The 25,746-nt window shown below is 36.1% G+C and overlaps 1 protein-coding gene across 4 annotated transcripts in view; it reads right to left on the reverse strand.

Annotated features, from left to right (window-relative positions):
- Positions 1-25,746, reverse strand: part of LOC124367297 (scoloptoxin SSD14-like) — a 52,888-nt gene that overhangs the window by 17,403 nt on the left and 9,739 nt on the right. The window contains exons 1-3 of one of the 4 annotated variants that reach the window (XM_046824020.1): positions 22,266-22,283; positions 14,098-14,155; positions 1,778-2,005 (exon numbers count right to left, since the gene is read on the reverse strand). In XM_046824020.1, coding sequence (XP_046679976.1) covers positions 1,778-2,005; positions 14,098-14,111 — 242 coding nt within the window. In that variant the 5' untranslated portion in view covers positions 14,112-14,155; positions 22,266-22,283. Of the gene's footprint in view, positions 1-1,777; positions 2,006-5,688; positions 5,779-10,177; positions 10,419-14,097; positions 14,156-22,265; positions 22,284-25,746 lie in introns of those variants that run through there. The other 3 variants (XM_046824018.1, XM_046824019.1, XM_046824021.1) reach the window with 3 other exon arrangements.

Below are 25,746 nucleotides of genomic sequence, written 5' to 3' on the forward strand. Positions count from 1 at the left end.
AACAAAAACACAACATTATTGTGCATCTTAAGCTAAGCGATAAACCTCTACGATGTATCGTACAGATAATTATAAGTTAATTATGTTCTATATAGTTTTTTTTTTTCAGAAATGCTCTTGTGTCAGCCGAAATGTATTTCACAACCTAATAACCTGTGTTGTACCTCTCCCCGTGTTCACTGCCGACAGCAAACTCCACATTAAAAATTACATTATCTATGCCGTAATACTTTTTTATAGTAGAATATTTACGTGATGCAATTACTTACATTTATTAGTTTATAAACAATTTTAAGAACATTGAGCTCTCACATTTAGTGTTAACGGTTGAATTGCATGCTGGGAACGATAATAATAGCGGTCCTCCCCAAAATTGGAGATGGCTTAGTGATATTTTTTGGCAACCCACTATTTTTTGATTGTGAACTCTAACAAAATAGGCTAATAATTGTTGTGTGTCCAACCACTTTTATTATTTGTTCATCGTATATGGTTCATTCGTTCTATTTTTTTTTTATTTTGACTTGGTAAATAACACTTGATAATTAATATAATAGATACAGTAAATAATAAGATAATTAATAATTGAGTTAGGTACTACTCAATGCTAAAAATCTTCTGAGTTTCTAATTTGTATTCTTACAATAAAAAAAGTGGCTACAATACAAGCCTTACAATAAAAGCCAAGTAAAAAAGTGGCTTTTTAGAAAACCAGAATTAAGTTGTTTATTTAGAATACTATCATAACTATATCAGTAAACTTTTGACATGTTAATAACTGTATAATTTAATATATTTTAATTAGAAAAACAAGTAAAATTAGTGTAAATAATTAACTATTAGTAAAATATAATAATTGATTTAAGTTCGAAGAATGGTTGTGGACGCTGCAGAAGCTCCTTTTAGATATGTTTTAAGAAGCTAGACATAGAAATTTATTTTGTTTTAAACCTGTAAATAGGATATTAATTGTTGTATATATTTTAGATTTTTATTTTTTTTCTCTGTATTTTTTCCTATCATTGTTAAGTTAATTCAATTTTGTAAGTTTATAGGAAAATAAATCATTTATCATCATTTATCATTTATCAATAATATTAAACATATAATTGTAAAATAGTTGGCAGATTTTAGTAAAATAATGGAAGTGTTAAAATGCTACATTTAGATTTTGCATGGTAAATTTAAACATTCAAATTATTTTCTATCTCAGACAATAGTTTAAATTAGATTAAGACATGCCTCATATAATGGTTCCTTACATTTTGTTTACGCTCACACAAATATTTGCCGAAACGTAAAAATGTCCTCCATTTTAAAATGCTTTAACCCTTTAAAGAATTCAACACAGAAAATGCTTCTTAAATTTAATTTCAACGACATGCGAACGCAGTTGCAGACGATATTTCCCACAATTCTTATGAGTGCTGAAATCTCATATTGGCTAGAAATATTACTTCTATCCTTTCTATGATTCAATGAATTAAAGCAATGAGTTACAATAATACAATACCGCACATACGTAGGTGACTAATAATCGCCGCCACATTGTAGCATTTTTCCTATGATTATTGAGTAAAATGTGAGTAGGGAAAACTCCACTAGGGGGAGTCAAATACTTTTATAGCTGTCTGAAAGTAGAGACCCGAAGGAAGGGGAAGAAAACTTTTACATAAGTTTGTATTTATATTTCAGATATAATGAAAGGTTAGGATCCCGCATAGTGAGTATACTTTGTCCGATATTGTGATGCATTTTGATGCTGTGTAAGACTCACTTGCCGATGACGGCGCACGGCTGACCGTTGCTGACGACGGCCGCTGACCGGAACTGTCCCAGGATGGAAGGTGACGGAGCGAGGGGCATGGTGACATCCGGCGCCAAGAGTACAAAGTTGTCATCATCGGACTCCCCGCTGGCGAAGTAATGGACCATGAAAACAGCGCAGCAAACCACCGCCACTGCCAGAACCGCCACCACCAAAATCCGCTTCTCTGTCAACAAGCTGCAGAAACAAATATATTTTAAATGTTGCATCAACCTGCCCACTGGCGAAGTAATGGATCTAAAAAGACTGCAGAGCAAACCACCGCCACCGCCAGAACCGCCACCACCAGAATCCGCTTCTCTGTTAATAAGCCGCGGCAAACAATTATATTCTAATGTCGCATCAGGCTCTCCGCTGGCGAGATAATGGACCATGAAGACTGCACAGCAAACCTCCGCCACTGCTAGAATCCGCTTCTCTGTTAATAAGCTGCGGCAAACAAATATATTCTAATGTCGCATCAGGCTCCCCGCTGGCGAGATAATGGACCATGAAGACTGCACAGCAAACCACCGCCACTGCTAGAATCCGCTTCTCTCATAACAAGCTGCGGCAAACAAATATATTCTAATGTCGCATCAGGCTCCCCGCTGGCGAGATAATGGACCATGAAGACTGCACAGCAAACCACCGCCACTGCTAGAATCCGCTTCTCTGTTAACAAGCTGCGGCAAACAAATATATTCTAATGTCGCATCAGGCTCCCCGCTGGCGAGATAATGGACCATGAAGACTGCACAGCAAACCACCGCCACTGCTAGAATCCGCTTCTCTGATAACAAGCTGCGGCAAACAAATATATTCTAATGTCGCATCAGGCTCCCCGCTGGCGAGATAATGGACCATGAAGACTGCACAGCAAACCACCGCCACTGCTAGAATCCGCTTCTCTGATAACAAGCTGCGGCAAACAAATATATTCTAATGTCGCATCAGGCTCCCCGCTGGCGAGATAATGGACCATGAAGACTGCACAGCAAACCACCGCCACTGCTAGAATCCGCTTCTCTCATAACAAGCTGCGGCAAACAAATATATTCTAATGTCGCATCAGGCTCCCCGCTGGCGAGATAATGGACCATGAAGACTGCACAGCAAACCACCGCCACTGCTAGAATCCGCTTCTCTGATAACAAGCTGCGGCAAACAAATATATTCTAATGTCGCATCAGGCTCCCCGCTGGCGAGATAATGGACCATAAAGACTGCACAGTAAACCACCGCCACTGCTAGAATCCGCTTCTCTGATAACAAGCTGCGGCAAACAAATATATTCTAATGTGGCATCAGGCTCCCCGCTGGCGAAATAATGGACCATGAAGACTGCACAGCAAACCACCGCCACTGCTAGAATCCGCTTCTCTCATAACAAGCTGCGGCAAACAAATATAGTTTAAATGTTGCATCAACCTGCCCACTGGCGATTTAATGGACCTGGAAGTCTGCATAGCAAACCACCGCCACCACCAGAATCCGCTTCCCTGTTAACAAGCTGCGGCAAACAAATACATTCTAATGTAGCATCACTCCGTGTGTCTTAACTTTTCAGTTGGGTGGCGTACCGTTTGTCCCAAATATGGTGGGAGAAACGGTAATGTTTGACCGCAAGAATAAAAACCTGCAGTATCGTAACAGAGAGAATTATTTTACTGAACTTCCGTAATTTCTCCGGTATTGCTGGACTTTAGCCGATCTAAAAACATAGTCCATTCCTTTATACAGGTGATTCACAAGCAATACCAAAGTTCGAGTTTTTGTCTTTATAGAATACATTCATATACAATAGCAATGTACATCAACTGGTGTAATATTACATCAACATAGTGTCGCGCCATGACAATATCAACACAGATGTGTCCAAGGCCGCTGCGCCTATAGCGAGGGTTATGATTCCAGAACACATCACAGAGAAACTATACTGTAGAAACTGTACTGAGAAACCTGCTGGTTAGGTTTTTTAGCGATTCAGAGGCCAAACACAAAATAATGCTTCTAATATGTTCGTGAGATTTAAAGGTGTAAAATCTAGAACTTTTATAGAAAACCCCCAGGCCTACTTCCCACTATATGGAGCTTATTCCTTCAATGTTCGTGGGGTGCATGCTCTTGAAACTAACATAGAAGTGAAATTATACTTTGGAAACGTACAATAAGTGTATGCGCTCTTCAGTGTTGGCCATCTCGATGGAAGATTTTGCAAGATACAGCTCATCTATCTCTAGATTCTATTGACCACTAAACGGAGTGCTATATACACTATTGTAAAGAGATATCGTGAAATTTTGCGGGAACTATTCAAAATACAAAAGAACTTAATGTTCCCGCAAAGAATGTATCTTATTTGAGTTCATCTTTCTCACCACAATCTGGTTTAAACTTCTGCAGAGCATCGGAGACAAGAACAAAGTTCCACAAAGCCAAGAAATATCTGTGAAGAATGCAGAAAAAATCGTGAGAGTTTTAGTTTCTGACATTGAAAACGTTACGAATAGCCGTTTGTCCTGATAGATGAAGCAAAGCTCGTAGCAGCAAATTTTAATATTGAACCTCAATTAAAACAAGTTAAAGAGAGAATATATTGTTCTTCAATAATGATTCAGGTGAACACATTTTCAATTTAAATGAATCTTGATTCAAAGTAAGTGTTCTTACCTACGATTGATTTATTGTTAATGGAATTTCAAATCTATTTTCATGCACAATTTCTGCTCCTAAAAATTTTGATGCTTTGAGTGAACTTAATGCTGTTACAAATGAATAAACTTACAATCATATACCCAATCAATTTCATAAAAGATGATTTACTAGAAGAGTTGATCATCTATTACTATTGAAAAGTTCCTGGTTGAGGTTGAAGGATCAGTAGAATCGGTTCTGCTGTCATTGTGCTAAACAAGATTTGTTTTAAAGAGTTTGTTTGTCACAGGCTCTTGGCTGTAAACCTCTTTCCATGAGGTAGTCTTTAGTAAGATGGCTCTGATAAAAAACAAAATGTGAACTACGATAAATAAAGATCGGTTGAACGATTTTATGATTTTGGATATGAAGCACACCTTGTAAGGTCAGTCTGGCACTTGACTCATAAGACATAAGAATTCCAGAAAGGTTATCTATGACTCCGATGCCATAGAGCTGAACGAGAAATACTTAAAAGCTGCTTAAAACCTATACTTGTTGACGAAAGATGTGAGACAAGCAGTCGGCAAATAACTTTAAAAAGTTATATGATTTGAAACTAAGGAATCCTCGACTTGATCACAGTTCCGAAACAGTGAACGTAAAATGAAGAAGGAAAATAATACGCCATGCCTGTCCTAATCAATGAACGGGGAAAAATAGAAGACCCATTAAAAGGAACTGATTATTTTAATGAGTACTTTACAACTATTGCTGATCATATCCTGAAGTTTCATCCACCGATGTCTTCTATACAAAAAGAAATAAAGAAGCATGTGTACCTCACTGAACTCAAAGAGCTACAGACAGCCTTTATAGATAAGACAAACCAGCCCCTAATATGTGAGCCACTCTGTACCACTTCCATCTAAACTTTACCATTTACGTTCAAAAATTACGGATCAAAATAACTTTTTACTCGCATTTCCTACGAAATAATTTAGTTTTGGGAAATAAATCTTGAGTGAACACAAAATATGCAACTCCAGTGTGCTACGTACAGCACTGATCAAAATTCTAAATCACTAAAGAAACCGCCTTCTCACTTTCTTTGTAAACATAACCTCACTAATATAATCAATTTCACCAAATATACTCCAGAATTTGGTTTTAAAACAAATACAACCGGGTATTGACAAAACAGATTAACAGTTAAACATAAATAGCACATCAGAACTTCTCACCTCAATTGTAATTAAATTGCCATCCGCATAAAGGACGGTTTCATAATTTAAACACTTCAATATAGAACGGTTTTAACTCTTACTTTCATTATTGTACATTTACGTTCACATATGGCAAAAGTCAGCAAGTCACCCCAATTCGTCCATGAGAAATATAAATAAACAACAAAACTAAGCAGGGACGGCAATACACAACAGTTAGAGAGAGGCTTATCGTGAGGGGGGGGGGGTCCAGAGAATACAGACTAAAGTACTACAGTCGACTCTCGATAACTCGAACCTCAATAAGTCGAATTCTTTGATAACTCGAATTTTTTTTTCCGTTCCCTTGAGAAAACCTGCCTAAGTAAAAAAAAACCATGCGTAACTCGAATTAATTTTGCACCCGAATTTTACCTCAATAACTCGAAGTGATAGAAAAATTACCTCTATAACTCGAAGTTCAGTAGATAAGTCGAAGTCTTTAAATACATTACCTCTACAACTCGAAATTTTGTATTGTATGTACGTATGAATATGAGGCATACATTGCAGTGTGAGAGTAAGTACAAATGCTGTATGTAGTTACAGTACATACATTAGTTTTGTAAAGGATGTAGGGAATAAAAAACATAGTTTATTTGTACCTCTATAACTCGAATTTTATTTTGTTTACCTCTGTAAGTCGAATTACCTCTGTAAATCGAATTTAGTGAAATATTAGGCCTACCTCTATAATTATTCTTAAGTCGAACTATACGTAACTCGAAGAAAACAGCCGTTCTCTTGAAATTCGAGTTATCGATAGTCGACTGTACAATGTAGTACACACAGCGCATTTATTAAAATTATAAAAGCAACTTTTAAATATTAGTTTTATTATTTATAGTAAGCGAAATGAAATCCTCCCTAACCGTAATATCTCACACAAAGCAATGGTTGTAATCAATTTTCTATTTGCATTTATTAAAATTAATTAAAGGTTAATTAAAACCATTGAATATAGGAAATGCCAATGTTTTACGTTAAATATGGAATGTTTCTGAAACAATTGTGGTATTGATGGATTTTTTATATCGTGGTTTTGTACATGAGAACTAAAATTTGGGGGATTGGAGGAGATAAGTTAAAATATTGTATTAAATAGAATGACATCTCATGTCCTTGTAAAAGAAGAACAATGCCGCAAACCAGAGATCTCTATCTTAATCCAGTATGATTTTATTAACTCATACACTCATGCCACGACGTTTGTAAATTACTTGTTATGTTTATGTTTGCTGATATACACTACTACATTTACAGTTTTATTACTACAAAATGTAACCGTAACGAAATACTAGTATATTGACAACCAAACTTGGCAAAGTATACGATTATACTGGAGCTTTATATATATGGAGAATAATTGGACAAACAAAGATAAGCGGATTTCTAAGTGATGAAATTACCCATGTGACGAATTCATAGAAACAATAGATAAGATAATGCGCTCATAAACTTCAATTCTCTGATAAGAATATTACTCATAAAACATTATTATTTCACTCATATGTTTCATGTTTGATACAATAATTTCTCAACATAATAATTTTCCTGCTAGGCCATGGTGTCCTGGTAGTATCACAGTTGCCAATCCCTATGGCGCGGCGATTGTGATGTTTCCTAAATTACAATATTGACTCCATAATGTACGCTCAAAAAGATTATGTTCAGTTAATCTATTCACTGGTATCCACCTCCCTCCCCTACATGATGTTTCCTCGATTACAATTGACTCCATCATGTACGCTGAAATAGATTATGTTCAGTTAATCTATTCACTGGTATCCACCTCCCTCCCCAACATGATGTTTCCTCCATTACAATTGACTCCATACTGTACGCTGAAATAGATTATGTTCAGTTAATCTATTCACTGGTATCCACCTCCCTCCCCTACGTGATGTTTCCTCGATTACAATTGACTCCATTATGTACGCTGGAATAGATTATGTTAAGTTAATCTATTCACTGTCCACCTCCCTTTCCAACATGAGATTACAATTGACTCCATACTGTACGCTGAAATAGATTATGTCTAGTTAATCTATTCACTGGTATCCACCTCCCTCCCCTACATGATGTTTTAATTCTCCGTTTTCTTAGGTATATCTAAAAAAGATGACCGATGTTAACCTTTTTCTATAAACTTATAATTTTACAACTATGCTGATAGTAAGCGCCATTGTTAAGGATTGATCAGGGCCTCCTTAACAATCATGTCATCGTGTTGCCATCCTTATGCGCAATTACTCTTGATAGTAAGGTCCTTGAGTCTTGATCATTTTATGTTAAAATAACAAAGGCCACACTCGAAATTCGTAGCCGATGGAAAATTTTCAGAAACATTATAGAAAACTAGTAGTTACCCGCAGCTTCGCATACAATCTCGTGCAAAAACCAGGGATACGTTGGGAATATTTATGGATATTGCAATTTATATTTTGATCTTAGTATTTTTTTTCTCCTTGATCAAGAATAATTATATACATATAGCCTACACGGTTAAGAAGCGTGCTTCAGTTATAAATCTACTTTCGGCCATTGTAACTTACTTTCAGTCTAAGATATATCTGGTGCCAGAGTTAACCAAGAAGATACATACATATACAGTATATACACAGCTCTGAGAACATACTTCTGCCAAAAGACAATTAAGATGAGGTTTATAACAGTCTTTAAATTTATAGTAAGCGTTAGATGGTAACTTTGTCCTTTATATCTAATACCAAATATTTGCTAAAATGTATATTTATATCAAACATTTAAATTTTTTATCCGCATATTTTCTTACTCTGTGTTACTAGTGTTCAGCACCAGTTACAGAAGTGGTTGAAACACACACACACACACACACACACACACACACGCACACACACGCACGCACGCACACGCACGCACGCACACACACACAATGCACTCACTATATGCTTTCACACTATAAATGTAAACAAATTGAAAATAGTAGTAAAATTATTATAAGTATGGTTGTGCTGCTGCCATCAAACAGCGTTTACACAGACCAGTTGATTACATTTTATAGGCTTTTTCAATTCATATTTCGCAACTTTACAGACCAAGATGGGATTTTTCGCTACTTTAGAGACCAGTGAGGCGTAGCCTGGAGGGAGTTTCGAAATAAGAATAGGCCTTCATTCATACCAGGGATCGTAAGAATGTCCATGTAAAATTACAGTCAAATGGGTGGAATAGTTTACGCATGAAAACAATACAAATTCAAATTCAAATTCAAATTCCTTTAATGTCGTAAGACAACTTTTGTTGTATGACAGAGTCAAGTACATGCTGTATATACATAGGTTATAAAGTAAAACAATAAAAATACAATGGTTATACAACAGTAAATATTATACTAAATATTTTTTTATTAGTCTACATAATTATAATTATTGTAAAAAAAAAAACTTAAAATTTAGAATTTAAAACGAGTCACAACTTTACACTTGTTAGTTTATGCCCGATTAAAAATAAGTTTACAATTCCAACTAATAATGCAAGAAAAACAAAACAATAAAACAAAAATATCATTATACTAGAAACTCTCCCACCGTGTAAAAACAACCCGCCACTAAATGCTCCTTTAGTTTTCTTTTAAATTCTTCCTTATTTTGGATGCACTTCACTTGTAGGTAGAGTTTCATCCAAAAATTTAACGCTCAAGGTCAACTCGTTCGACACTAGTCATGTGCAAGGACGTAGCCAGCGAGGGGTCCAAGGGGTCCGGACCCCTCCCAAACTTTCAATTATTTAAATTAATTATTTTAGTAAACGATTATTATTATTTAAATAATTCAGTATTACTGATATGTACTGCTCAAAGATCGTTCTCAGCATTGAAACCGATCAAGAACTTTTTAAAGTGGGAAATGAGCGGTTGACTGCACTTGCCTTACTTTCTGTCCACTACGGGAAAATATCAGTTTCTCCAGATTAAGTACTAGATACGATGGCTCAGAATTAAAGAGCAATTTTACTTTTGTAAAAACTCTTACGTATAATTCATTCTCAATGTAGATTTGGAACTGTGTTTTGCAGACAATAAAAGCATCTTTTTGTAAACACATACAGTAAGTCTAACCAATTTCAATTATTAATCCTACACAGCCTATTAAAGCAGTGCCTCAACAATTATGAATATCGACCTTTTCAACAGATGTACAAACTGTGTGCAAAATTCACTATTTTACTTCTTAAATTTGAAAGTTTAAAATATTTTAATGTTTTCGGGGGAGGCTCCCCAGTTTTGTCTTGAAACCCCCAATTTTTCCCCTAGCTACGCCCCTGACCATGTGTAACGTTACACAGAAATCCGATTTAATTCGTCAGCAACTGATGGAAGAGGCTTCGCCGAACGCTCAGCCAAAATTGTGATTGATAACCTTATCAAATAGTTAAACCCCTAACCAATTTTCTAACGTACCGTATTGTTTGGACCAGTAATACCAACCTGTTAAATTTCACTTTCCCCGGTTTGCCCAGCAACGTCTCTGTAGAGCCTGGTGACGTCACATGGTGACGGCAAGACTCCGCCTCGTCCTCGTACAACAGGTGCACAAGCACTTCTCTATCGCGGGCACTCGCGTCTCTTGTCATTTCCGGTGGACGCAATGTGAGCAGCACGTAGACGGGTACAGACGTGACACGACGCGCTCGGCTAAGCGACTCCCACTACAGTTGACTGGCCTGATCTAAACAACTCAATCGACTCAACTACTTGTGGGGGACGCGCGCACTTAATGAATCGCTTACATAACCTATATCTAAGGTTATCAATGCGGAATATTATACAGTTAGATTACCACAACACAATGAGACATGTGTACTATTTAGGGAGGGGACAGTTATTGTCTTATATACGCATACACTGATTTATACAACAGCCTGGACGAGGGATAGCCTAGTAATGTTGTTAATGTTTGTCAGATGTTTCTAATCGTAAGCAGTCACGTGATATTATGCTGAGTCTATCAACATGAGGTGAGACGGTATTTCAGTAATCAGTACTTTGTAACGGTTACTTTTCTGTAACGGTTACTGAGAACCAAAAATACTGATGGCAGATACTTTGTATCTAGTACTCCATATAGTTACAAGATACAGATATTTTCTCGTACTGTGTACTTTACTAGTCCTGAATTACTCATATCCTCACTGATACCAAGTACTAAAGTACTGATTCGAGGCTGACAAATACAAAATAAATACCGCGATCATAACGCTCCAACTGCAAAATATTGCCACTTCACCATCTAAATCACTTATCAAGCCCGGTGTCAGTGTGATATTCTCGAATTAGTTATTAAGTAATAATTTTTTTTTCAAAGAAAACTAAACCGTTTATTTAATACATTGAAAAGTGTTTAATTATATTGTAAACAATGATTAGACATTCTATGTTTTTAATTCAAATTATGAGTAAACAAAACTGTGTTACTGTACCAAAAATGCACCAAAGATATTTAAATAACTTATAAAATAGAATTTCATGTTCATAACCTTAAAGAGTACCCAGTGTTACAGCCCATTACACTATATTCAAAGAAGCAGAAGTTCAATTTATCGTACAGTTCATTAATTACATTTCAAAAAGTATAAACTTGTTAATAATAATAAATTACGATTATACATTTCATAATTACGTTGTACTTATGAGTACTATTAATTACATCAAAGCAGTTATACAAAACTGTGTTCGATACTGATTTCAAGTATCCAGTATTTGTACTCAGTTTCGCCGAGTAACGGTATCAGAAGTAACGGTTACAGTTTTGTACTGATTTCGCCCATCTCTAGCTGTTACTACGTATGCCACGTCTGACACTGATACTTAGAATTTTATAATATATTAAAAAATAATAATAATACTATATTAGTAAGGGTTTAAATATAGATACAGCCAACGACTTCAATTTATTATAGTTAACGTATATTTGAATAACTGCATTATGTTTTCTTATGTTCAGTTGTAGGTGACCTGAGGAACCTGCTCTTTAACAAGGACGCGAACAGTTTCAGCTAAGAATGGAACTAGGGACATCCCTTAGAGGAACTAGGGACATCCCTTAGAGGGGACATGGGTCATCATTGAACGCGATCTTGCATATGTAAAAATTAAGATTCAAACAATATTTCAAGTATATCTCAATTTAGGATCGAGATATCCTACTGAATACAGGCAGACGATCGTACAGAAAGGGGATTTTCCAGCCTTTCAAGTTTACAGCTCAATACGTTCTAGAGATGTATACTTCGATAACGCTCAGCCATGGAGAGACATGAATCAGAATCATGCACGCGCAAAATTCCATGGCAAAAATTTTGTGACATAATTTCAACTAAATCCCAAAAATAATGACGTATTAGTTGAATCTGTAGATTATATTCCTATTTATTTTGTTCTGCACTGTATATTTAGTTATATAAATGTATTCAATTGATTAATCCTTTATTGTCTCAGAACAATGTCTTCCAAATAATATTCTTAAAACATTACGTTATTTATAACGTTAAAGTTACATTATATGTGGATTGACCTGTAAAAATATGTGATGTAACCTAACTAGATTTTTACTAATTAAAGTATAAACTATTATTTTAGTACATTCTAAACAGTAACATATATGTATTTAGTTTCATTGGTGCATTTGATCATTAGGTCAACTGTGGCAGTGGTTTTGAGGCTAAAAAGAGGAGAGCGTTACGGGAGATCTAAAGGTGATTCCAACATTAAATTTGCTATATGTAAAGTGTGCCATAAACACAGGTTTTTCTTTAGCTAATTAAGAATATTTTGTTTTTGTTTAGTATTTTAGTAACAAATTATAAGATATTATACGAAGTGTTGTATTTGTATTACCAGTAACAATTGAGTACATTACAGACTGTCAGCAGATGAGAGAGCACCCCTTGAATTTAAAACTCGTATAAAATAAGATGGCAGCAATGATTGGTGTAGACTTATACACATGTTTTAAGTACACATTGGCAGTATAGTTATAGTATAACATAGTAGCGTTGAAAAATTTACAACGACAGACAATGTACAAATATTATAATCTTCAAAAGAAATAATAAATATGTCGTGTGAATTCTTATAATCTTAGCAATGGTACATCCTGTTTGTGATCAGTCTATTTAAATGTATATTATTACAGTAATGAGTACGATTGAATATCACTATACTATACTGCTGGTATAGTACTGTACTGCTGGTATAATACTGTACTGCTGGTATAGTACTGTACTGCTGGTACAGTACTATACTGCTGGTACACTACTATACTGCTGGTCCAGTACTGTACTGCTGGACCAGTACCGTACTGCTGGTCCAGTACTATACTGCTGGTCCAGTACTGTACTGCTGGTCCAGTACCGTACTTCTGGTACACTACCGTACTGCTGGTACACTACTGTACTGCTGGTACAGTACTGTAATGGATAAATTTGTATTTACAGAAAATGTTGCCTATCAGTTTCCTAAATGCAACATCTAAATTTCCTATAATGTGCCTAATCATTATATACGTCCCTGCCAACATGTCACTAGAATTTAAAAAGTGCGAATGGCCAACTGTAAATGAAAATTCAGGAATAGAAAAATTTGTAGTTATGCTTTTTTATGTGTTTATCAATCAGAAGGGATACATCCAAGTATTCCTAAAATAAATACACAGTTTTATGGATCTATTGTTTTTTAAAACCCTTTGTTCAATAATTTTGAATCCTTTCAAACCAGGGAAGAGAGATGGTTTAGATGTGGGAAAAGAGACGTGGGTGCAAATTGACAGTGAAAAGATGAGGAGAATGATTTGAGAGCGAGGTAGAAATTGTTTGTCAAATCAAAGAAGCAATTAATGTATTTGCAAATTTAAAAAAAGTTCCAGTAGCTTTAAGGTTATTGGGCTACAGTGAATTGAAGCTGCATACTGGCTGTATGTAAACCCAAAGCGATTATTGGTGCAAACTACATCATTAATAGCTTCTTCCCAGAAGTACAGTACTGGACCAGCAGTACATACTAGCCTAGTTTTTGGCGTTACCTCAATGAAGTAAATTACTCTAGATTCATAAAATTCATTATGTTTTTAGAAACTGTTCACGCAAACTTTTGTTAGTTCAGTGTAGTCAAAATACTCAGTTTCACAATAAAAGTTTGCACTTTTCACGAGTAAATCTGAAAGATGTGCAATGTCCAAAAACGTGCATCGGGTCATTAACAACCTTAAGAGGTTCGTTATTTAGCTTAGAGATATGTCAAACACAAGCTGTTCACAATATTGTGATAAACACGACAACTTAAATAATTGTGTAAATAGTTTATCCTGAGCGTACCTGTATATAGTTAATGCAATATAGCAGAACACTTACCCTCTTGTTATCATGGTTTCTGTTCCCCAAGACAGATGAGAGGATTCGGCTGATTCTTCTGAAACATTCGTAAGTTTGAGTTTAGCATGAGTTTATATGCACCGAGCTTAGATAATCAATGAATACTTTCAAGGCACATAGTGCATTTTCTTGAGTTATTATACTTGGCGGTAAGGTATACACTAGCTCTGGGTAAAAATGGAGCGATACATATTTAGTTAAGTTATCTTTTTATAATATAACCAGCTGTTTCCCGCGGCTTCGCACGCTTTTCGTAAGTTTTGCCCGCGTATGAGCATTTCTGGTTGAAGTAAATTATATTTCCAACCCCGATGTAGATTTTACCTTGATGTCACGATCAAGAAAATATGTCAAAAATGTATTGTACATGCATAATGTATTTTATTACAAAGTGGTCTACCACTCAACCTTTAAGTTCAACCAAAAATTTAGTTTAGACAATTATACATCATAACTTAGCGCCTTCAAATAGTGTTTCACTGTTTAATATACGTATCTATCTCGTAATTGCAGGTTATAATGTGCAGGCGCTTTGAAAACTTTTCTTCATTTTATTCGTTTATATTCACGACATAAGCGAATAATTCAGATAATAACTATCCTATCTTCTAAGTTAGACTAAATTACGGATACATGTGAAATTTGATTGAAATTGGTTCAGTCGTTTTGGAGTTTATTGGCAACATACATCGTGACTCAAGATTTTTATATATATAAGATATTACGATAGTAAAAACCACTTAAGATACCTTCCTTACTTACAGCTAGGTACATAGAAAAGTAAGTTCTGATCAGTCGACGAGGAATAGATGTTTAAAGTAGTTGTGTAGCTGACGAAAAAGACGTGAATTATTACTGTACCTATGTAAATAAGAAAGTTGCGTGTCTTTAGTAAAATATTATTTAATAAAATTATATTCTTGAAAGTATGGTAGGATTTCGGACATTTGCCATTGTTATGTTACAAACGTATTGTACCGATTGCAACTGCTCTAAATCATACTATCCTTTCAAATTATCCGTAACAATCATCCAACAACCTTTACAGGAAGAATTAAATTTTTCAATGAGATACTATTTTAGGAGATCACATGATGTATTTTAGAAATGTCACTTCCTCCAATCATATTTTATACACTATCATATTTCATATTCTCATTTATCCTTAGTCGTTTATTATTTATGAGCCTGATTTCAAGATTGTCCAAATTAAAAACTTTTATATGCCTTGGGGAATAATGAAAAATATATTTTTCTATTTTTTTTATTCCCAGAGAAGACATCTAAATGGCTGGGACTACAAAATGTTAAAACACATGCCCTGCTGAAAATCAATCACAAAACTAATGGCACGCAACTAAACTATGTGAAACAACAGTTTATATTCACAGAATATTCAGAAACTTGCGGACTTTCTCTTCGAGATCATTCGTCAATTTGATGAACATAGCGATTCCATGACGTCAGTTTATATAATAACTTAAGTTCCATTACTATTGCCATAGTAGAGTGCCTTGCCTTAACGAAGAAAACCCTATATACAGTCTCAGCACTGAGAAACCTAATTCGTTCAAAAAGCGTCTACTTCCGACTCTTGTAATCTACTACCGATTTAAGATAATTTAAAGTGCCATAGTTGAATTTGCCTTGGTAGCCCAATGAAAAAATATACAAACATATGTAGGACTGAAAAGCCTATTCCAGTCTACGTGGAAATGGTACTTAACTCCTATCATTTTCCGGTTGAACAGGGAAATCCTTATCAATTTAATGAAACATTTGAAAAAAATTCTTTATAAGGTTTTAAGTTATAGAAGTATTGTTGTTTTTCGGACTGGAAAGAATGAATCGTTGAGGCATCTCATGGTTCATTTTACTATTTCCCCTTAAGCCTTACTGTTAGAATGCCTTATCAATTGTGACATTAGTCAGGGAAGCCCACTATTTCATCTACCTCACGTGAAAAAACTTTTTTAATATGTAGTATTTAAAATGCATTACATGTTTTTAATTCGTCAATGGTGCAACATGGATTAAAAGTTAGATAATCAACTTTGTCTTTGCTATCTGCATTACAGCTGTTTTAAGTATTGTACATTGAATATTTTATAAGGTTTAAACCCAAACATTGCCCTCCTCCGTAGACTAGTGGATACAGTCTCGGCTCCCTGAGAGATCACGGGTTCAAATCCCGGGGAGGTACAATCATTAGAGCAATAGCAGCCACAGTGATCAAAAACAAGCCAGCATAGCCAAGAGCTGAGGCTTAAAAGAGAATAAAAAATAACTAAATAAATAAACCTAAACAGATGTTTTTGCCACGTTGCCGAACATCAGACGTTTTTTTCTGCCTCCCGAAAGGTAGCGGTGTGGGCGAGACGTAGGAAACTCGGTTTCTATCTACTGTTTGTTATTAGGATATACATACAAACTTATTAGAAATAGAAACAGTTAAAGTCGACATTTACAAGCGCTCACGTGATCTGAGCTTGAAGTGGGACGATCTAGCACGTGATCTGAGCTTGAAGTGGGACGATCTAGCACGTATCTGAGATAGAAGTGGGACGAACTGGCACGTGATCTGAGCTTGAATTGGGACGATCTGGCACGTGATCTGAGCTTGAAGTGGGACGAAGTGGCACGTGATCTGAGCTTGAAGTGGGGCGATCTGGCACGTGATCTGAGGTCGGGAAAGTATCTATTGGAAATGCCCCTGGCCAACGGTGCGGTTTCGAAGACAGAAAAGTATGGCCCGAGATAGTAACCAAATTCAAGCTCAGATCACGTGATTGCTCGTAAAGGTTATATTTAACTTTGTTACTACTAGTAACATAGCCTATTTATAATTAACTGATCTAAACCTACCTAGATCTTGTAATGCAGATAAGGACGAGAGTGACCTACTTAGATCGTCATAATGACATGTAATTTTCACATTAAGTCAAATAAAATCTGTTCTTTGTTGTAGTTTTTTTATATTCCAAGTTAGCAAAACTGTTTAAAAAATAATGGCCTCCGGATAATACCAATTAGCGTATAGCAACACATTTTGTAATTAATTTGTATTTATAAGAACACGTATTTTCCTGATCGTGTGAATTTTACGAGCATACGTTTGCATCATAGATTACAATAAGACCAAATAGATGGGCTATGCCTATCTTGCCAACATTGTGGCAGGTGAAGCCAGGTCCGCCATGTTGTCGTGGGATAGAAACTCAAAACTACGCTCCGATTAGTGTAAAAATTCAGTTCTCCCGTTTCAATCAACTCGTGATTTACCCTACTTAGAATAAAGAAAATACTTTGAAACTTTGTATGAGTGAAGTCAATAAGCTATGGATGCCTGTGGTATCATTCAAATGTTCAAAAAAATTAGTTTTGCAATTTAAATAATTAAATAAAGTCGAGAATTATGTTTACATTTTAAAACTTGACATAAAAAAGTTAGTCGGCTGCTACTTTTGCCGTTTTTTGGTCAGGCAAGTTTAAAAACGGTGGAAAATGTTGTTGAATAGTTGAAGTTTTCAGAACATATTTTCTTTTTTAATTAGCTCTTATGGTTTGGCCAGAAAGTTATTGTTTGTGAGCCGTTAGTTTACGAGTGCCGCGACCGCTTGGAGCTCAACGCTCCGTGCCGGGCCATCTGTTTCCTCGTATCGTACATTATAGCATATTATAAAAAGTGAGTAGAATACCCTTTATTTGTACTTGTTTACAGTAATTACTTCAAATAAAATCACATAAGTTATGTAATTAAGGAAGGAATTCAATCTGAGTCAATACTCTAAACTAAGAATAACTAAGAGTTTATTTGCTATTTATGTTTTGCATATATACTATAATATGAGCAAAGTTTGTATATGCGGGTAAATTATTAGATGAGGGAAACATGACTTTAAACCTTATAATCCTTCAGCTTAAAATATCCCAAAATACAATATCTAAAGTTTATGTTTACATATTGTAACAAAGTGTATAAAGGTTTAATAAAATATTTTGTTAAGTCTGTAAACATTTATTATACAATTAGTAGGGCAATAAGTAAGATTTATAGATTAATTATAATAAAGTATGGAAAATTACTTAAATATACAATAAAATATAGTTTCAACTCAGTTAATTAATTGTAACTAATCTGTAATACTCAGTTGAGAAGAGGAGGAAGTTTTAAGTCATATATTATAAATGTTAGTTTATTGACCTTCGTTTATTGACGCTTTATCAAACAGTCCGAATTCTGAGAAATTGATCCTGAAGGAACAATCTTCTGGTTGAAAGCTTAATTTTTCCTTTTTATTGAAGCATCCAAAAGCAACACATGACATAGGCATTGTGTGTTTGTGAAGACAACATCATCCACAACATAAACAAGTTAAACAAGACTAAACAACAAGATGTTTAGCAACACGCCGGAAGCACACGCGTCAGTAAGCAGAGTGTATAGCAGGTCACTACAGTAAGCTCGACAAGGGCGAAGTGAAGAGCGGGGGTGCAAGTCGACGCTCCTCAGTAGGGTGACTCACGCCCGCGCCGCCATATTGTTGAGTATTAGCCGCTCCGCAGTGGCTTCACCTGCGAGCACCCGATGTCCTATCTATTGGTCTTATTGTAATCTATGGTTTGCATAGCAAACTGATACTATGGGGATACGAGCAAGTGTCCGTTTTTTACATAGAGCGTTGGTAACCTAAATGTTTATCTTAAACTTCGAAGCTTAACTTAAAAAACGAGTTATATTTAAACATCCACAACATTAATTTGGCTCACATCTGCAGTTCCAACCCTCCCATTCAATTATTCTGTAAATCGCAATCTTGAACCAGGGGCGTATATAGGGGGGAGGTCAGGGGGCTCAAGCCTCATCCGAAATTTTGATAGACCCACATTAAAATTGCACCTATTCATTTTTTAAGCAAGAACGCATTTATGAGGTTTAACTCTAGAACTGGCAAAGTTGAAATTTATGTGACATTTTTTCCCACCGTGAGTACGGACATTTGCATATTACAATTTTAGTATTTTTGTAGTATAATGGGTTTTCAACTCTTAAAAGCTATTGTTATGGCCATGATTAATAATAAATTCCTCGTAGAGGAAAAAACATAAATCAACTGATTTTTTTAGTAGCGAAGACAACAAAAAATGGAAAATGGTGTGTTTTGAATCTGGTATATAAGAAAATCACTGATCCCATCAACTACCACCTAAGCCAGTGTACACTAGACCGCAAAAATCCCTAACGTCTGGCGCGGAATCGAACCCTCGACTCGGCTAACTCCCGCGTCCGAGAGTTAAATTATATCCTGCTGCCAAATAATTTCCTGAATATTCCAGAACTTCTATTTTTGGAGGGTATTTTATACCTCCTAAACCACCCTGTGTGTAAAACCTTACCCCCACGAAATAATTTCCTATACATACAATTGTCTGGAACTACTTCCTGTGTTCAATGCATTTTTTTTACTTCAAGTTCTCGCTTTGCTCTAAAAATACCTCTGTTTCAACCTCACAGGATCCCAGATAGATCATTGACAACAGATCTGCAGATCTCCGCTGCATCCCAGACTGTACTACTGATTAATCCTTGGTTGTTATAATATTCCAGATTTCACAACCAGAGCTCAAACACTGATTCACTTGGACCTCTGACAGTGGCGTAGCTACTGGGTGGCACCCGGTGCGGAAGTTGGTGGTGTCACCCCATCGAAAGTAAAAAGCAATACATTGTTATATGATAAAGATCATGGATATAATATATTTTTTCTTTTTATTATCTATCACTATAGAATAATACACGTTTAACAATTCACGACAACCAAACACAACACACTTCACGAAACAAATGAGAAAGGTTGCAACTGAAATGTCAAAGATCGCGAGTATGGGACGGGGAATCCCCCACGACATCGTCAGGCTCTTTTGCGGGAATCCCCGAATTATTACATAGAGCTGAGCTAGTGCTAGTGGAGGAATCTCCGAAAAAGAAATTTTAGTGCTAGCGTTTTATTTTTTGTTTGTTTGTACATTGTTCTTAAAGTTGAGAGACCGGGTGGGTGTCACCCCAAAAAAAGGTGACACCCGGTGCGGCCCGCCCCCGCCGCCCCCTCCCTTTGCTACGTCACTGACCTCTGATACTTGTGAAGAGCCAGTACAAACTCTGCTCCAATTATACCCACACACGAGCAGGAGTGCATCGCTAATCACCAGCAGAGCAGTGAGAGACCATATTGCATAATTCCATGAAACTTTTCACCATATTGCGTAATCAGTATGAATACATTCTGTGTTGTACTTACCTTCACAACTCTGCAGCCTACGTCAAGTCTCGTACAAAACGCGTAGAGACTTATTTTGCCCCCCCCCTGCCCAAATTGGCCATTCTTGTGACATTTAGGACTCCTCCGCCATCGTTATTTTTGTTACTATATAATTTGATGTAACAATCGTACTACATCATCATCAAGTACTTTTGAATTCTCAGATGAACAGAGGAGGTAGTAGTAAAGCTATGGAGCTGTGTAAACTCCCCTTATGTATTATGTGACTGTGACTCTCAGTGTGCAATTAGGCTTCGATGTGATCAGCCATATTTCACGGATGGGTATGTTCCATTCTTTTATATACATCATAGAACTCATTCTAGTTTGTTTAAAATGTAAGGTCTGCACATAAAATCTTTCTCGATAAATCTTGGTAACGTTTAGACAACGTGTATTACTATGTTACATGGTTAAATATACCACATCATCGTACTCAATTTGTTCTAAAATATAGTTATTCTGTGACTTATCGTTGCCATGATGGTTATTATCGTTACCATGATGGTTATTATCGTTACCATGATGGTTATTATAGTTGCCATGATGGTTATTATCGTTACCATGATGGTTAATATCGTTGCCATGATGGTTGATATCGTTACCATGATGGTTATTATCGTTACCATGATGGTTATTATCGTTGCCATGGTGGTTATTATCGTTACCATGATGGTTATTATAGTTGCCATGATGATTATTATCGTTGCCATGGTGGTTATTATCGTTGTCATGATGGTTATTATAGTTGCCATGATGGTTATTATAGTTACCATGATGGTTATTATCGTTACCATGATGGTTATTATCGTTACCATGACGGTTATTATGGTTGCTATGATGGTTATTATCGTTACCATGATGGTTATTATCGTTACCATGACGGTTATTATGGTTGCTATGATGGTTATTATCGTTACCATGATTGTTATTATCGTTACCATTATGGTTATTATCGTTACCATGATTGTTATTATCGTTACCATGATGGTTATTATCGTTACCATGATGGTTATTATAGTTGCCATGATGGTTGCACTTAAGACCAATGTAAAAATGTCCGCAGGCAAATCCAATTGAGTAACATATATATCATCATCGAACTTGATATTGCATATATAGAAATGAAGCTTCGTGCAAACTTTCAAACCTGTAGATCTGATCATTCTGGAGGATCGTGCAGACAAACGGACCGAAATGAAATTTCCCAGCACCTCGAGTGATAACGCTCAGCCAATAAATACAAAACTGGGAATGAGCGGTATATCTTTGACCAAGCTTGTGGTACTTTTGTGTTTTTGAGACGACTTGTTTACGGTTTGAGAAAATTTGTGACGATTGGGTGACGATACGAACACTGGCTTGTGAAGGCGTCTGTTTATAAATTACCTGTCCAAAAGTTTGAATTTTTTTCTGGTAATACTCTCTGAATTTCAACTGTTATGGTGAGAACCTCTGGATTTTGTTGTCTAGAGACCCTTATGAATTGATTATTCATTGACTAATCTCTCCACAACTCAAACCCTTGCATGAGATGAGGTTAGATCAAGCAATAGTGCACCATTGTCAGACTCTGACCAAGATCTAAGTTTGGATAAGGACTTCAAAACTTGAATGTTTAAGGAAAATGTGTGTGGTCGATGTAAGTGTCCTTGTAATTCCTGATCAATGAATATTTCAAGGAAGGAAGGATTCCCCAGCCTGGTGTCTACGAACACAACTCTGGCCCATCGTGCCTGTCTACTGTTCGCTAAGGAAAATTCGAAAACTGGACAGAGGCTACAACATAGGACTGAGGCTACTAGATGAACCTACTTTAATACTTACATATGATAACTGTGCAGTCACTAGTTAACGCCAACGTGATAAATAACTAACTAAAATTTAACCTAACACCTTGGTGTGATAAGGCAGAAGCTATTATTACACTATTTACCTACGTGCTGTATGGGACTGATAAGAATGGCAATGGCAGGCTTTGTAATGAGTTTCAAATGACTTGCAACAAGCTTTGTAACAAATATTTAACAAAATACAATTATTTATATTCTAGACACAACGGTGTCGTGGTTACACTTACATGGTTCCCGAATCCCGAGTCTAGGGATTCCAAAAGTATGAAAAAATCCCAGGACCATAAAGATCATCCCTTTCTAATACAAGGTGAGATCACTTTACAAACATTATACGAACAAAATGCGTAGAATAAAGTGCATTGTTGTTTTTTTTTTTAAACTCAAAAAGATAAATTATTAATGCCATGACTGGAATGTGTGAACCTTTCTGGCATATTATGTTACAGAAACCTGGCCATATCCCACATATTGGACTTTCTTTGCATGTATTTTTGCATGTTGAGAGTTGGCGTGTAATTTTTTCGTACATTCCTTCGTTTCTCATTGATAAAGGAACTTAAAATAGTTTTTTCGACAACGTAGAGCATTTATTTGGTTAAAGTTTGTTATGGGCGATAGATGGTTTGAAAGAATAATAGGATATCGGACATTTCCTATCGTTATATGTTACAAATATATATCATACTACGTTTCGAGGATTGAAATCTAACCTCTTCTTCAAGTGAATAATTCCTAAGGCATTAAATACTAAAAATGTAACAATTGCCTGTTACTCAAAGATAAAATAATTAAGTGATAACTGACAAACTGTATCAAGTCCAGAGTGGAGGGAATGGACCCATGCGATGTCACTGCACAGAACCGAAGAGCACAAACTGAAGAAGTTTTAGGCCATATTGTTAGGTAGATAAGTACTGAAATAAAAAACGGCGTTAAAATATGTTTTCCTTAGAGAATGTACTCACTTTAAATGTAAATAAATAGAAAATAATAAACAATATTTACACAGAGAAGTTGATTACATTAGATATTCTTCTTTTCATTAATATTTCACAAGTTTAGATACCAAGATGGGATATTTTGCTACCTCAAAGATCAGTGAGGCGTAGCCCGAAGAGACTTTTTACATAAGAAGAGGCCTATATAGATGTATCCTATATAGATATATCCCAGGGATTCTAAGAATGTCTATGTAAAATTTCAGTACAATCTGTTGAATAGTTTATACGTGAAAGCAAAACAAACAAAGGCACTTTCGCATTTATAATATTGTTACGATTTAATTGTTATGATTATCTTTTATATGTAAATGCGCTTAGAGCAAAGGGGTTTGGCATGCTGACGCCAAAAAAACCCAGAATCCAAATAGACACCTAAGAAACAGACTGAATCAATCTCAGTGATGTCGACCTCGTCCAAAGCAACAACGCCCTTAGAAACTGTCTGTGATCGAAAGTTAAGAGTGAAAGTTTTTTCAACTTCGAGGAATAAGTCGTTACTAATGAACCAAGAATTTATTTTGTTTTTTATACAGTTTAATTGCAAATTTAGTCCTATTGAAGAGTCTGCCTGAACGATGATTGTAGTGTCATCAGAGAAACGCAGAGAAACATTCAGAGACACAAGAACTGAAGTTGTACGCAAATAATGCAAAGAGAAGAGGAACCAAAGTAGAACCTTGAGGAACACCTTAACGAAATCTGACCATCAGCGGAGGTAAATACATTGTGACAAAGGTGCCGTTGTGACAAAGGTTCCGAGTGCCGCGGCATTGTTTCTCCTGTCAGCGGTTCGGCACTATCACTTGAAATCGCTTTGTGTATGTTTGTTTGTTTGTTTTCTCGTCATGTGTTCAGGTGATGTAACAACTTTGTGCCGTCGGCATCAATTTGGCCGTCACCATATCAGCGACGCACGTCCTGCCCACGCGGCGCTCGTGTGGTGAATCCCTTCATACGAGCGTATAACAGCTTTTGGCATCCAGGAGCGTATTGGCCTGGTAACGTTTTCTTTAATCATACAATAAAAGTAAGCAATTTATTAAGAAAAGTATTACATAATAATATAATAACTTGACAAAGTAGAAGTGCCCAGGTCATACGTGTAGTAACAGACGTCACGGAGAACAAGGGATGCACCATCGTCGATCTCGATCTTGAGGTTTTATACAAAATGATGCGTAATAGCTTTTTTTAATATAGCTTTATTACCGTTGACAATTACAATATTGTATGGCTTGCATCATATCGATTAAAATACGAGAATTACGAAATTCGTATACGAGAATGTAAGTAAAATTAACAAAACAATACAATAACAAATAAGTACCCTTAGTATAAAATTCAATTATATAATACTTATAACTGTAAACAAAGAATGTAAAAAGTTTGCAAGGTAAAAAGCTAAAGTGCTACACATAACGGCACTCCCAACCCAACAGAATTGGTTAATCCTTATGATCCGCAAACTCACCAACAGAGTAGTAGGCTCCTTGCACCAGTAGACGCCTTAGCTTCCTCTTAAACAGTGGTTTCCTATTTTCAACACACAAGTCTAAGGGCAGCTTATTGAACAGTTTAGCTCCAACCTCAGATGATAGAGCTTTGTAAGCCTAGAGCCTGTGCTGTGCAGATCTAAACGCATCCCGCCCTCTGGTATTGTACTCATGAACGTCCCTGCCCCGCGTCACCTCACATTTACAACGACATTACAGGACGGTCTCGTATATGAAGAGGGCTGGGAAGGTTAACAAATCAAGTTCTCTGAAAGAATCCCTACAGGATTTTCTGATTCCTATTTTTTCCATGATTCGTATTGCTTTCTTCTGAAGGACGAAGCACCTCTGGAAATGGACATTGGCAAACCCAACCCATGATGTTATGCCGTATGAAATACGTATATGGGTACACTAGGCAATAATAGGCCATTTTCAATAGGTGTGTTCCAAAAAATCCTGCCAATTCCCTCAAAGCATAGATGTATGAGGAAATTCTAGCTCAATTGCTCTCGAGGTACAAACAGTAGAGATGTTGCCGGTCCCCTGAGTGTTACACTCCGCTAACGCTCAGCCAAGTCATGTTATTCCCGAGCATAGCTCGGCCTGTACAATTTAACTAAGATCTCTCAAAACTTTTTTTAAACTTCGTTTTTTTTAAAATTTCACTTCTGTCTCATTGTAGCCCTAACATTACATAGTACTAACAATGTTTAATGTTCCACATGGTCACGAAACTTAGACTCAATATTGTCCAAATGTTGGTTCCAGATGCAGCGAGCCGTAAATTTGTGTTTATATCAACAACTTAAACTTACTGGTCAGATATTACAGATAGCATTTTTGGTGTGAACGAAATAGATTTTTTATTGTTGAACTCAATTTCTTAAATTTGAGGTCTAGGCAAATGAAAATGGATTCTGTAAATCGGATCGTGGATCGTCACAGATGGAGTCTT

The sequence above is a fragment of the Homalodisca vitripennis genome, chromosome 8, assembly GCF_021130785.1.
Source record: "Homalodisca vitripennis isolate AUS2020 chromosome 8, UT_GWSS_2.1, whole genome shotgun sequence".
NCBI classification, from domain to species: domain Eukaryota; kingdom Metazoa; phylum Arthropoda; class Insecta; order Hemiptera; family Cicadellidae; genus Homalodisca; species Homalodisca vitripennis.